Here is a 12,974-nt window from a genome sequence, read left to right as displayed (position 1 = left end):
GAAACAACTAATCTTTATCTATTATTACTACTTCATCAACATCCTATCACCAGCTGTATTAACTGTGCCTCCCATTAAAAACAAACACTGTACAGTTTGTGTCTCCTCATTTGATGATGATTTGATGATTTTTACTTTGGACAATGTAGACTGGTGGCCTGTTTTGATTAGATACAGTATAGTTTTACTATAAATGACATTGATGCCCATTTCATTTCGTTATCTACTTTGAAAGTGATATGACTCCCGGAAAAAGACAAAGGTTACTCGTTTTAACCTGTGACTCATCAGTTCCACATCTTGCTTTGAATCCCTGCAGCTGTAATCCCCCCTTTACAGCACTGACTGTGTGTACCAACTGTTGTCTGACCCATGCTGGTCTGTCAGTATCTATAATTATCCATCCTACTAACATTTTTCAACTTATTGTTTTTGTTATACTGTATAGCCGTCTTCTCCTTTTTATCCCTTTCCCTTTTTTTAACCAGGTAAAAGTCTCATTGAGATTAAAGGATATGTTCACAGTTTTTTTTAAGTCTGTCTTAAAACAACAGTTAGGTATCCTTATGAACATTGAAAGAGGTTATCCTTGCTGTAATCATTCCTCCTGTTCATACTGACCATTAGAGGATCACAGTATTTTTAGCATCAAATTCCCTCTTTGTGTTTCGTCGGACAGTGTTTCCCTGTTAAGCTGCGGTGGAAGTACAGTAACAAAAAGAGGGACTTTGGCACTAAAAAGACTGTAATGTTGAAAGATATCTACTTGATTTGACTGATTTTGGTGTCTGAAGCCTCACATTAGCTTCAGATAAACTTTTAATTACATCACTTACATTGTAAGTGTATTATGAAGGGATCTTCTAATGGCCAGTATGAACAGGAGGAATGATTATGGCAAGAAAACCTTATTTCAATGTTCATTTGGGCACTGGACTATTGTTTAAGTACTGAACCCATCCCTTACTTTTTTTTTTCAAGAGAGACCTGTCAAAGAAGTTGAAAATTTAAACCATTGTGACAAGAATAAAAGCAATACAAACAACATAAAAAGGTTAAGACAACTGTCACATACTGCAAAAAAACATAATATGAAATTAAGATGCGTATATAGGTATTTGAGTAATCCCTTACAAATAGTCAATATGTATCTCCTTAGCATCATTTATCACACAAGGGAAAAGAAATGCTCAATAACAATTTCCTTATATGTTTGCCATATTGATTATGACACCCATGTATTCCCATAGGGATCATTTAAACTTTACTTTGTCTTTATTGCACAATGCAAAAGATGAGCGTATCCTTTCTTCCCTTAAATGGACATATCCAGGAATGTTCAACGCAGGCAAGGGAGTGTGAGTGAAATTAGGTTTACTCCTTCGGGGGTGTAAGAGCACAGTATTAATTTTATTACCAAGAATAATAAAACATTGGGCGTCTATTTTGGGCGTATAATAGTAAAGTAAAATATAAGTGTTACGTAATTAGGTCGAAATTAACATATGAGTTGTTTTCTAACGAGTAATAATGATTTCCCGCTTGACAACGCCCCCCTCCCTGACAGTTGGTTTGTTCCGGTTGTTCTGCACGGAACCAACATTATCATCAGGAAGTGAAGGGCGGTGGTTGAGAAAAGAGCAGCGACGGGCTAGCTGATAAGTTTCGGGTTGTCGTCAGGTAAGACTGTGTTTTTGATCTATTTGTATGTATATTAATGGTCTACTTCAGCATTTATAATAACACCACACCGCCACTACCAACATTTAAAGCGTTTAACATGCCAGCGAGCCATTTTTGTTTCTTTTATTGCATCGAAACACGGCTAACTGTTAGCCGTGACGCTAACGTAATGTTGACGATAAATTTGTCAAACTTGTGGGCAATTTTAACGTGTAATTCTCAGCTATGCAAAATATAAATGTGACCTGTGAAGCTGGGTAATTTCAGTAGCTGCTCGGTGTTTCAATTGAAGTAAGTTAATTTAACAGCTGTGTGAACACAATTAAGTAACCGTTAATGTGGCCCAAAACCAGGCCGCAACCATTGAAATACTGTGCGTAGTTTATATTAAGTGTTACCTGCAAGGTAAAAAAAAACAGACCTTTAAAATACACTAATATGAGGAAAATCCACTTTGTAATAAGTCAATTCAGTTGCAAAGTGTGCAACACTTGGCAAAACAAATGTAACGATAGCGAAAATAAATATTTGAATCACATTTTGACATTTATGATGACGATCTTTACTTTCAAATTAAAATATTTGCCTATGTGGAAAAACAATTTTCTACCTGAAATTTTTATTTAAGAATAGTGCGCCTTGTATAATTGAAATTGAGCTTTTAAAATAACCAGTGAGCCAAAAAGTTTAAAGATCCCCTCCAGTCATGTATTAAGACATATAAAATACTTCAATCAATAGTTTTCCCACATAAAAAAGTATAATTATCTTGTTAAAATCCTCAAAATGGTATCTACTCCTTCTCCCTCATTAAAAATTCCAGAGTCTATGAATATCCAAATGTACTTTATTTCATAAGTTTTCCTGCTGAAAACAAGATGTCTCCTACTTCACTATATAGTCCATCCTCAGGATCGGCTTCCAAACTATTTGTGATGTCACAAATCCTGCTTGTAGGCCCAGCCCTAAAAAAATGCATTTTTCAATGAGCACAGAAATAACTTCCACTTTAAATAGATGAAGATGAAAACAGCCTTCTAGTGTCAAACTTTACATCATTCTGCACAGTGAAGCTCTAACGTCCAACTGTAGGAACAAGAAGGAAAAAAACGAACTGGTTCCCAAAGCCAAAGATGACGTCCTCAAATGTTTTGTCCTGAGCAACAGTTCATAACCTAAAGATACTTAGTTCATCACAAAGAGGACTAAAGAAGCCAGAATATATTCACATCTGAGAAGGTGGAATCAGAGAATTTGGAAATGTTCTTCTTAAAAAATGCAGCCCTATATCATAAATGAACTTAAATGGAGCCCTTTATAATAACCAGTGGCCCAGATGATATCTAACCATATCACCATATTGAACAATGTCTCTATATACAGTATGTCCGAGCTCTAGTTAGTAGTCACTGTCCAATTTCCATAACCAGCAAGCAGCAAAAGCACTAAGTGTCAGTCAAGCCAAAGGTGTGAATGTGGGACAGCATTTAAGTACATTTAAAACATTTCCTGAAAAGGGAATCTATCCTCACATCAGTAATTTTCCTGCTGTCAGTGAGAGCAGTGAGCTGATCAACCTAGAAAGATGAGGAACATTTCCATTTATAGCTCAGAAAGGGACACCACACTGGGGATTCACTGCCAGAGAATTAAACTGCCCTGCAACTGAGTTACGGACACGAATGATGAAATCTTATTTTGAGTTTCAGCATCAGCCGCTTTACCTCTGATAAGACTGTTTCCTCTTTTTTCTCTGTATTTTTCCTGCTATTGAAGGATGTTCTACACTGATAAGAAACCTTATAGTGTTGTACATCTTTGTATTTTCACTATTTAAGGAAGAACTGTCTTAATGTTACACATAAAAGCATCTGACAATGTTTGTCTTCTTTAAGGAGTAAGTCCCTGGCTGCAGGATGTATAATCTAACTGTTTTGTTTTACTTCCACAGAAACAAAACACAGTCAAGATGTCAAGCAAAAGAGCAAAGGGAAAGACCACAAAGAAGCGCCCTCAGCGCGCCACCTCCAATGTCTTCGCCATGTTTGACCAGTCTCAGATTCAGGAGTTCAAGGAGGCTTTCAACATGATCGACCAGAACCGTGATGGCTTCGTTGACAAAGAGGACCTCCACGACATGCTCGCCTCCCTGGGTGAGTAGGAGCATTTTTTTTGTTTAGGACGAACTCAGATATTTTCTCATATATGAAGGCATAGAGTGCTAAAATGTCACACTAGATAATCAAATGACAGAGGCAGTTAAAGTGAGCATCTTCTTTTCTTTGTAGGTGCAGTTTGTTGGTCTGGGTGTGCACTTTTCATCTGTTAATGTCACTGTAGTCGTAATTCTTCTGTACTTGTTATGTAGCAGGTTTTTAATGTTCATTGTGTGTCTTTTTAGGAAAAAACCCAACTGATGAATACCTGGAGGCCATGATGATGGAAGCTCCTGGACCCATTAACTTCACCATGTTCCTCACCATGTTTGGAGAGAAGCTCAATGGCACAGACCCCGAAGATGTGATCAGAAATGCATTTGCTTGCTTTGATGAAGAGGGGACAGGTAAGAAGCACTTGAGCTTGTGATTTCTTTACTTTCGAGCAGCACAAAAGTCCTCCTCCCAACTGTGAAGGTTTGTTGCTTAAGTGGTATATCCTGATACCAGATGATTGGAAAAGAAAGTGTTACAGAAACCACAAAATACTCAGAGACAATAATTGTATCATGGCAGGCAAAATAAACTTCTGCAAGAGATGATTTTAATGTTGATTCAGTGTCTTTTTGTCTCATTTTGACTCTGTTCCTTGCAGGTTTCATCCAGGAAGATTACCTCAGAGAACTGCTCACAACAATGGGTGACCGGTTTACAGACGAGGAGGTGGACGAGCTTTTCAGGGAGGCCCCCATCGACAAGAAGAGTAACTTCAACTATGTGGAGTTCACACGCATCCTAAAGCACGGTGCCAAGGATAAGGACGATTAAAGAGCCATACCAGCGTATTCCTTTTCCCCCTTCTCTCCCTCTTTTGTCAGCTAGATCACCGTGCTGCATGTCTCAACTCTACAGTATAAAACCCTGTTGTCAAGCAAACCAAAGCAATAACTATCCACTGTATTTGATGTGAACTTCCAGTTTTGCCAGACTTAAACATCTCTAATGGGAAGAAAAATTTTATAAGCGGTTGTCTAATGTTTTTTTCTGTCATGTAAAGATGTGAAGTGGCAGCATATTGGAAGCTCTTAAGGGATACGTCTTTGCAATTATCATCATGATCGGGTTCAGCTGAATTTTTACATTTTATAATATAAACTTTTTAAATAAAGCCCTCTATCAAGTTGTAGTTTGCTGACTGTTTCCCTTGCATAAATGACAACTGAAATAAGTGTTGCATTATTTTGTCTTTATTTTTCCAGTGGTTTAACTGTGCACCAGTTTTCATTCCTCGAGTTCTTTGCAAGTCTCGACAAGTCCTCTCTCCCTAATTCATTCAGCATGTGCTGACGAGCTCTCGCTGGAGGTTTTTTTTTTCCTTCTGTTTTCAGGTCTAAAAAGGTCAAATACACAGAGTTGAAAGGAATATTTCTGTGCAAGAGTTTAACCTCATAATAGAGAAAGAGGAAACTGCTCATAGTGATGCATTTCTGCCCATAAAGGGAGTGTTCTTATGTAATACGGGTCCTTATCTAACAGGCATGTCAGGGCGTCGAACTAGAGACAAGATGAGCATGATAAAGTTAATCCCGTTGTATAAAAGCTTCAGGTTTAGAGTTGATTCACGAGCAGTAACTGAGATAAGAGCTCACAGTTTATACTGATGAGATCACCTAAATACTTTTTATTTAGGATTATATGTCTCCAACCTTTTATGGCGCCTGGTCCCTGTTCTTCAAATGTGGTTAAACAAATTCAGGCTGACTGCTGTTATCAGGCTAAAATAGTCTTTGAGGGCAGTTTGAGGACTGATTTGTTAATCCTTGATGAAGCTATCTTGAATAAGAAACAAGTTAAACAAGTAGAGTTGAAACCATGATCAGCATACACATGTTTCTGCTGTTAGTTTTATATTGACCTCCACGCTGTTTTCACACTTTCATCACTGTTTAAACAAATAGATATAAACAGTGAATATGGGTTGGACAGTGAGTAATGTTGGGTGCATGATTGATAAAGTTCTCAATGAACATGCAAACAACTGATTATAAACCTATGAAAATAAAACCCTACCTAAAATTCTCAAAAAGCATGTAAGTACAGTGATAACTCACAGCAAAATGAGTTCCGCATTTAATCATTTAATACATTTTAGTGTTTCAAATATTAAATTAAAATCCCATATATACTGGATCCATTGGTCAGAATCTGTTAGGTGAGTATTTCAAACTAAATTTGGATTGACTTTTTTTTTTTAGTGCACAACAGACTTTTATTTAGTTGTACAAGAATAGGTAAACTCTTCATTATAAAAATTAAATTGTGATAATTACACCAATAGATCACAATGATTTGTCAATAACCTGCATGTTCTCATCTAAAATCATATTAACATTATTTAATTATAAATCTGAGAAAGTGAGACATTTGTTTTACCCTAAAAACATCTTGGTCATGATTCAGCTGACTGACACAGACATACCGTGCTCTAGTTAAGAAACACATAGATCATGGCACAATCAAATTGCAGTCTAAATTAGGAGATTCATTTTTATTTATTAATGATTTTAAGTGGAAAGTGTATGTTATGTTAAGACGATATTGATTAGTAATTCTTTGAGGTCTACAGGTACATTAAAAATGGCTCATTTTAACACCCATGACAATGACAAACAAACGCAACAGGCCATTTGGAGTACTTTATATTGGAGCAGTAATAAGTAGATAGGCCTACAGTAATACAGTATTTGGGTTATTTCGCTCTCTGGTGTCTCTCGAGTTGACATAATATAACATATCATAAACGTGTTCAGGGCATCGACAACTAATTAGCAGATAAGAATAGGTGCCACCTTAATGCAGAAATGACAGAGCTTGTCACTCCGGCACAGACCATCAGAAACCTGGATGATGTGAGACTCATACATGTAGCCTACTTCCTGAACAGGACTACAACCAGGACAAGTTGTAACATTATCAGTGAGTGATCTTTGGGAAACTGTTGACCTGCTTGATGAACCTTCAACACTGCAGCTTCTTGGTGACGTCACCATTGTGAAATCCCAAAACTCCGGTGAATGCAGGTGTATCTCGCCGGGTGCGGTGGCGCGCGCCTGTAGTCCAAGCTACCGGGAGGCTGAGGCTGGAGGATCGTTTGAGCTCAGGAGCTCTGAGCTGCAGCGGACTATGCCGATCGGGTGTCCGCGCTAAGTTCGGTATCGATATGGTGCTCCTGGGGGAGCCCGGGAACACCAGGTCGTTTAAGGAGGGGTGCACCGGCCCAGGTCGGAGACGGAGCAGGTCAAAGCCCCCGTGCCGCTCAGTAGTGGGATCGCGCCTGTGAATAGACGCTGTAGTCCAGCCTGAGCGATACAGCGGGACCCAGTCTTTTTACACTCTGCACACTTTACAACAAACACCTGTGACATCACACAAACATCAAACATCATCTTTACATCTTAAAACAGCTTCATGCTCCAGGAACAAACCTCAGAAACCAAAGCTGTTTAGTCTGATCCACACTGCCTCCACCTGGAGAAGAGGAGCAACTACTATCAATCACACCAACCAATCAATGCAGCACCACAGATACACAGAACTATAACACTAGAACTATGGTTTATTAGAACTATTTTGTTATAAACTATAACACAAGTTTTTCCAGTGGTGGAAGAAATATTCAGATCCTTTGCTTAAGTCCCAATACAGCAATGTAAAAATACTCCATTACAAATAAAAGTCCTGCATGAAAAAACCTAAAGTAAAAGTACATAAGTAGCCTATTATCATAAAACTGTAGTTCAAGTATTGCAGTAAAAGTAGTGGTTTGGTCCCTTGGAATAGAGACTGATGACTGGCCATTAAGGCTTCATCAATGAAGCCTTAATGGCATCACTAATCACATCAAATGACCACTGCTGTCAACTAAGAACTGATAAAACCACCAGTGTGGACATCCTCTTTGATGTCACATAGCAGTGACATGACAGATGACGCCACGACTGACATAAAATAAAATGAAAGAGTAAAATAAACATCTGAAATTCAAATTCATTGATAGATAAAATATTTCTCACAACAACAGGTGGAGCTAAGGGAAGCTTGATTAAAGCCAATCACAACAGCTGCTCTCATAAGCAGCAGGCAGTTTAATGAGCCAAAAGTTCAGGAGAAAACTGTTCTTCCAAAGACAAAAAATATACACTTAAATACCTAAATATTACTATACAACCATGACAGCACCCCACATTTATACAGTAGGCCAAATATGCTTTGGACATAAAATTTGAATTTGTGTTGCAGAAGACACTGAAGTTCCTGTCACCACCTGCAGTGTGCACATTGTTAGCAGACAATTAGTTTATAATATACAAAATATTACAGGAAACCAGCAGGTTTTTGTAAATATTTGTTTTACAGAACTAATCAACTTTAAAACATTCCCAAATGGCGTCACTAATTTTACTAAACTGTATGACCTGTAAACTATGTAATTTAGGAAAAAAATTGTCCCAGAGTTGATATTGGATCATGAGGATGTCTTGTCATACTATGAATTTTTGAAGAATGGTGTTCATCCCTCCAGAAGAGTCCAGAGACTCATAGAATCAGTGCCAAGACTGACGAACACCATTCTTCAAAAAGATATTCCCTCATTTGGTGTTTTGATGATGGTGGTGGAGAGTGCTGTCAACATGTCAATGTAGAAATGTTTCATCATAGAATAAAGGTGATGACTTAGAACAAGTTTGTATTGATTTGCAGTGACTCTTCCCTCTAAGGGGACAAGTGGACCCAAACTATGCCAGCAAAATGTCCCCCAAAGTATAACAGAGCCACTAGATCCCCTCACTGTGAGGGTCAAGCATTCAGACCTGTACCAATTTTTCCTTTAATTTGTCAACCGTCTGTATATACAGACTATGAAGGATGATATCAATAAATGTATAATGAGCATAAATGAAAACAGCAATTGGCCATAAAGATATGTTATAAAACCATGTATCTTTATTAAAAACATGAGGCATTATCAGTGAGTGATTTTTGGAAAACTGTTGACCTGCTTGATGAACCTTCAACACTGTGGCTTCTTGGTGACGTCACCTTTGTGAAATCCCAAAACTCCGGTGAATGCAAGTATAACTCGCCGGGTGCGGTGGCGCGCGCCTGTAGTCCAAGTTACCGGGAGGCTGAGGCTGGAGGATCGTTTGAGCTCAGGAGCTCTGAGCTGCAGCGGACTATGCCGATCGGGTGTCCGCGCTAAGTTCGGTATCGATATGGTGCTCCTGGGGGAGCCCGGGGTCACCAGGTCGTTTAAGGAGGGGTGCACCGGCCCAGGTCGGAGACGGAGCAGGTCAAAGCCCCCGTGCCGCTCAGTAGTGGGATCGCGCCTGTGAATAGACGCTGTAGTCCAGCCTGAGCGATACAGCGGGACCCAGTCTTTTTACACTCTGCACACTTTACAACAAACACCTGTGACATCACACAAACATCAAACATCATCTTTACATCTTAAAACAGCTTCATGTTCCAGGAACAAACCTCAGAAACCAAAGCTGTTCAGTCTGATCACACTGCCTCCACCTGGAGAAGAGGAGCAACTACTATCAATCACACCAATCAATCAATGCAGCACCACAGATACACAGAACTGTAACACTAGAACTATATTGTGTTAGAACTATTTTTATAAACTATAACACAAGTTTTTCCAGTAGTGGAAGAAGTATTCGGATTCTTTGCTTAAGTAAAAGTACCAATACAGCAATGTAAAAATACTCCATTACAAGTAAAAGTCCTGAATGAAAAATCCTACTTAAGTAAAAGTATATAAGTATTATCAGCTTGATGTAGTTAAAGTATTGCAGTAGAGAGAAATCTTTATTGATCTGATTTATCGATTGCGACAGTGTGCAGTTTTTAAACAATCAAAACATCCCTCTAGAAGAGTCCAGAGACTCATAGAATCAGTGCCAAGACTGACGAACACCATTCTTCAAAAAGATATTCCCTCATTTGGTGTTTTGATGATGGTGGTGGAGAGCGCTGTCTAACACGTCAGTCCAAAATCTCCATCGGTGTTCAATTGGGTTGAGATCTGGTGACTGTGAAGGCCATAGCATATGATTCACATCATTTACATACTCATCAAACCATTCAGTGACTCCTAGTGAACCTGTGAATTGAGACATTGTCATTCTGGAAGAGACCACTCCCATCAGGGTTGAAATGTTTCATCATGTGATAAAGTTGATCACTCAGAACAACTTTGTATTGATTTGCAGTGACTCTTCCCTCTAAGGAGACAAGTGGACCCAAACCATGCCAGCAAAATGCCCCCCAAAGCATAACAGAGCCACCAGATCCCCTCACTGTAGGGGTCAAGAATTCAGACCTGTATCAGTTTTTCCTTTAATTTATCAACCGTCTGTATATACAGACTATGTAGGATGATATCAATAAATTAATAATGAGCATAAATTAAAACAGCTATTGGCCATAAAGATATGTTATAAAACCACGTATCTTTATTAAAAACATGAGGCATTATCAGTGAGTGATCTTTGGGAAACTGTTGATCTGCTTGATGAACCTTCAACACTGTAGCTTCTTGGTGACGTCACCTTTGTGAAATCCCAAAACTCCGGTGAATGCAGGTGTATCTCGCCGAGTGCGGTGGCGCGCGCCTGTAATCCAAGTTACCGGGAGGCTGAGGCTGGAGGATCGTTTGAGCTCAGGAGCTCTGAGCTGCAGCGGACTATGCCGATCGGGTGTCCGCGCTAAGTTCGGTATCGATATGGTGCTCCTGGGGGAGCCCGGGAACACCAGGTCGTTTAAGGAGGGGTGCACCGGCCCAGGTCGGAGACGGAGCAGGTCAAAGCCCCCGTGCCGCTCAGTAGTGGGATCGCGCCTGTGAATAGACGCTGTAGTCCAGCCTGAGCGATACAGCGGGACCCAGTCTTTTTACACTCTGCACACTTTACAACAAACACCTGTGACATCACACAAACATCAAACATCATCTTTACATCTTAAAACAGCTTCATGTTCCAGGAACAAACCTCAGAAACCAAAGCTGTTTAGTCTGATCCACACTGCCTCCACCTGGAGAAGAGGAGCAACTACTATCAATCACAACAGATACACAGCAGCACCACAGATACACAGAACTGTAACACCAGAACTATATTGTGTTAGAACTATTTTTATAAACTATAACACAAGTTTTTCCAGTGGTGGAAGAAGTATTCGGATTCTTTGCTTAAGTAAAAGTACCAATACAGCAATGTAAAAATACTCCATTACAAGTAAAAGTCCTGAATGAAAAATCCTACTTAAGTAAAAGTACATAAGTATTATCAGCTTGATGTAGTTAAAGCATTGCAGTAGAGAGAAATCTTTATTGATCTATCGATTGGGACAGTGTGCAGTTTTTAAACAATCAAAACATCCCATTTTTAAACAATCAAAACATCCCTCTAGAAGAGTCCAGAGACTCATAGAATCAGTGCCAAGACTGACGAACACCATTCTTCAAAAAGATATTCCCTCATTTGGTGTTTTGATGATGGTGGTGGAGAGTACTGTCTAACACGTCAGTCCAAAATCTCCATCGGTGTTCAATTGGGTTGAGATCTGGTGACTGTGAAGGCCATAGCATATGATCCACATCATTTTCATACTCATCGAACCATTCAGTGACTCCTAGTGAACCTGTGAATTGAGACAATGTCATTCTGGAAGAGCCCACTCCCATCAGGGTTGAAATGTTTCATCATATGATAAAGTTGATCACTCAGAACAACTTTGTATTGATTTGCAGTGACTCTTCCCTCTAAGGGGACAAGTGGACCCAAACCATGCCAGCAAAATGCCCCCCAAAGCATAACAGAGCCACCAGATCCCCTCACGCTAGGGGTCAAGCATTCAGACCTGTATCAGTTTTTCCTTTAATTTATCAAAAGTCTGTATATATAGGCTATATAGAATGATATCAATAAATTGATAATGAACATAAATTAAAACAGCAATTGGCCATAAAGATATGTTATAAAACCACGTATCTTTATTTAAAACATGAGGCATTATCAGTGAGTGATCTTTGGGAAACTGTTGATCTGCTTGATGAATCTTCAACACTGTAACTTCTTGGTGACGTCACCTTTGTGAAATCCCAAAACTCCGGTGAATGCAGGTGTATCTCGCCGGGTGCAGTGGCGCGCGCCTGTAATCCAAGTTACCGGGAGGCTGAGGCTGGAGGATCGTTTGAGCTCAGGAGCTCTGAGCTGCAGCGGACTATGCCGATCGGGTGTCCGCGCTAAGTTCGGTATCGATATGGTGCTCCTGGGGGAGCCCGGGAACACCAGGTCGTCTAAGGAGGGGTGCACCGGCCCAGGTCGGAGACGGAGCAGGTCAAAGCCCCCGTGCCGCTCAGTAGTGGGATCGCGCCTGTGAATAGACGCTGTAGTCCAGCCTGAGCGATACAGCGGGACCCAGTCTTTTTACACTCTGCACACTTTACAACAAACACCTGTGACATCACACAAACGTCAAACATCATCTTTGCATCTTAAAACAGCTTCATGTTCCAGGAACAAACATCAGAAACCAAACCTGTTTAGTCTGATCCACACTGCCTCCACCTGGAGAAGAGGAGCAACTACTATCAATCACAACAGATACACAGCAGCACCAGAACTATATTGTGTTAGAACTATTTTTTATAAACTATAACACAAGTTTTTCCAGTGGTGGAAGAAATATTCGGATTCTTTGCTTAAGTAAAAGTACCAATACAGCAATGTAAAAATACTCCATTACAAGTAAAAGTCCTGCATGAAAAATCCTACTTAAGTAAAAGTATATAAGTATTATCAGCTTGATGTAGTTAAAGTATTGCAGTAGAGAGAAATCTTTATTGATCTGATTTATCGATTGGGACAGTGTGCAGTTTTTAAACAATCAAAACATCCCTCCAGAAGAGTTGCAGAGACTCATAAAATCAGTGCCAAGACTGACGAACACCATTCTTCAAAAAGATATTCCCTCATTTGGTGTTTTGATGATGGTGGTGGAGAGCGCTGTCTAACACGTCAGTCCAAAATCTCCATCGGTGTTCAACTGGGTTGAGATCTGGTG

The 12,974-nt window shown here is 39.7% G+C and overlaps 1 protein-coding gene across 1 annotated transcript; it reads left to right on the top strand.

Annotated features, from left to right (window-relative positions):
* Positions 1-1,574: 1,574 nt before the first annotated feature.
* myl12.1 (myosin, light chain 12, genome duplicate 1) lies at positions 1,575-5,067 on the top strand. Its single transcript, XM_042399982.1, has 4 exons — positions 1,575-1,680; positions 3,635-3,836; positions 4,085-4,246; positions 4,495-5,067. The coding sequence occupies exons 2-4, from the start codon at positions 3,653-3,655 to the stop codon at positions 4,665-4,667; spliced, it is 519 nt and encodes a 172-aa protein (XP_042255916.1). The 5' UTR covers positions 1,575-1,680; positions 3,635-3,652; the 3' UTR covers positions 4,668-5,067.
* The last annotated feature ends 7,907 nt before the right edge of the window (positions 5,068-12,974 follow it).

This window comes from Thunnus maccoyii, chromosome 21, assembly GCF_910596095.1.
Source record: "Thunnus maccoyii chromosome 21, fThuMac1.1, whole genome shotgun sequence".
Taxonomy (NCBI): Eukaryota; Metazoa; Chordata; class Actinopteri; order Scombriformes; family Scombridae; genus Thunnus; species Thunnus maccoyii.
Note: the sequence above shows the minus strand (reverse complement) of the source record. Positions and strands in the feature narration are given on the sequence as shown.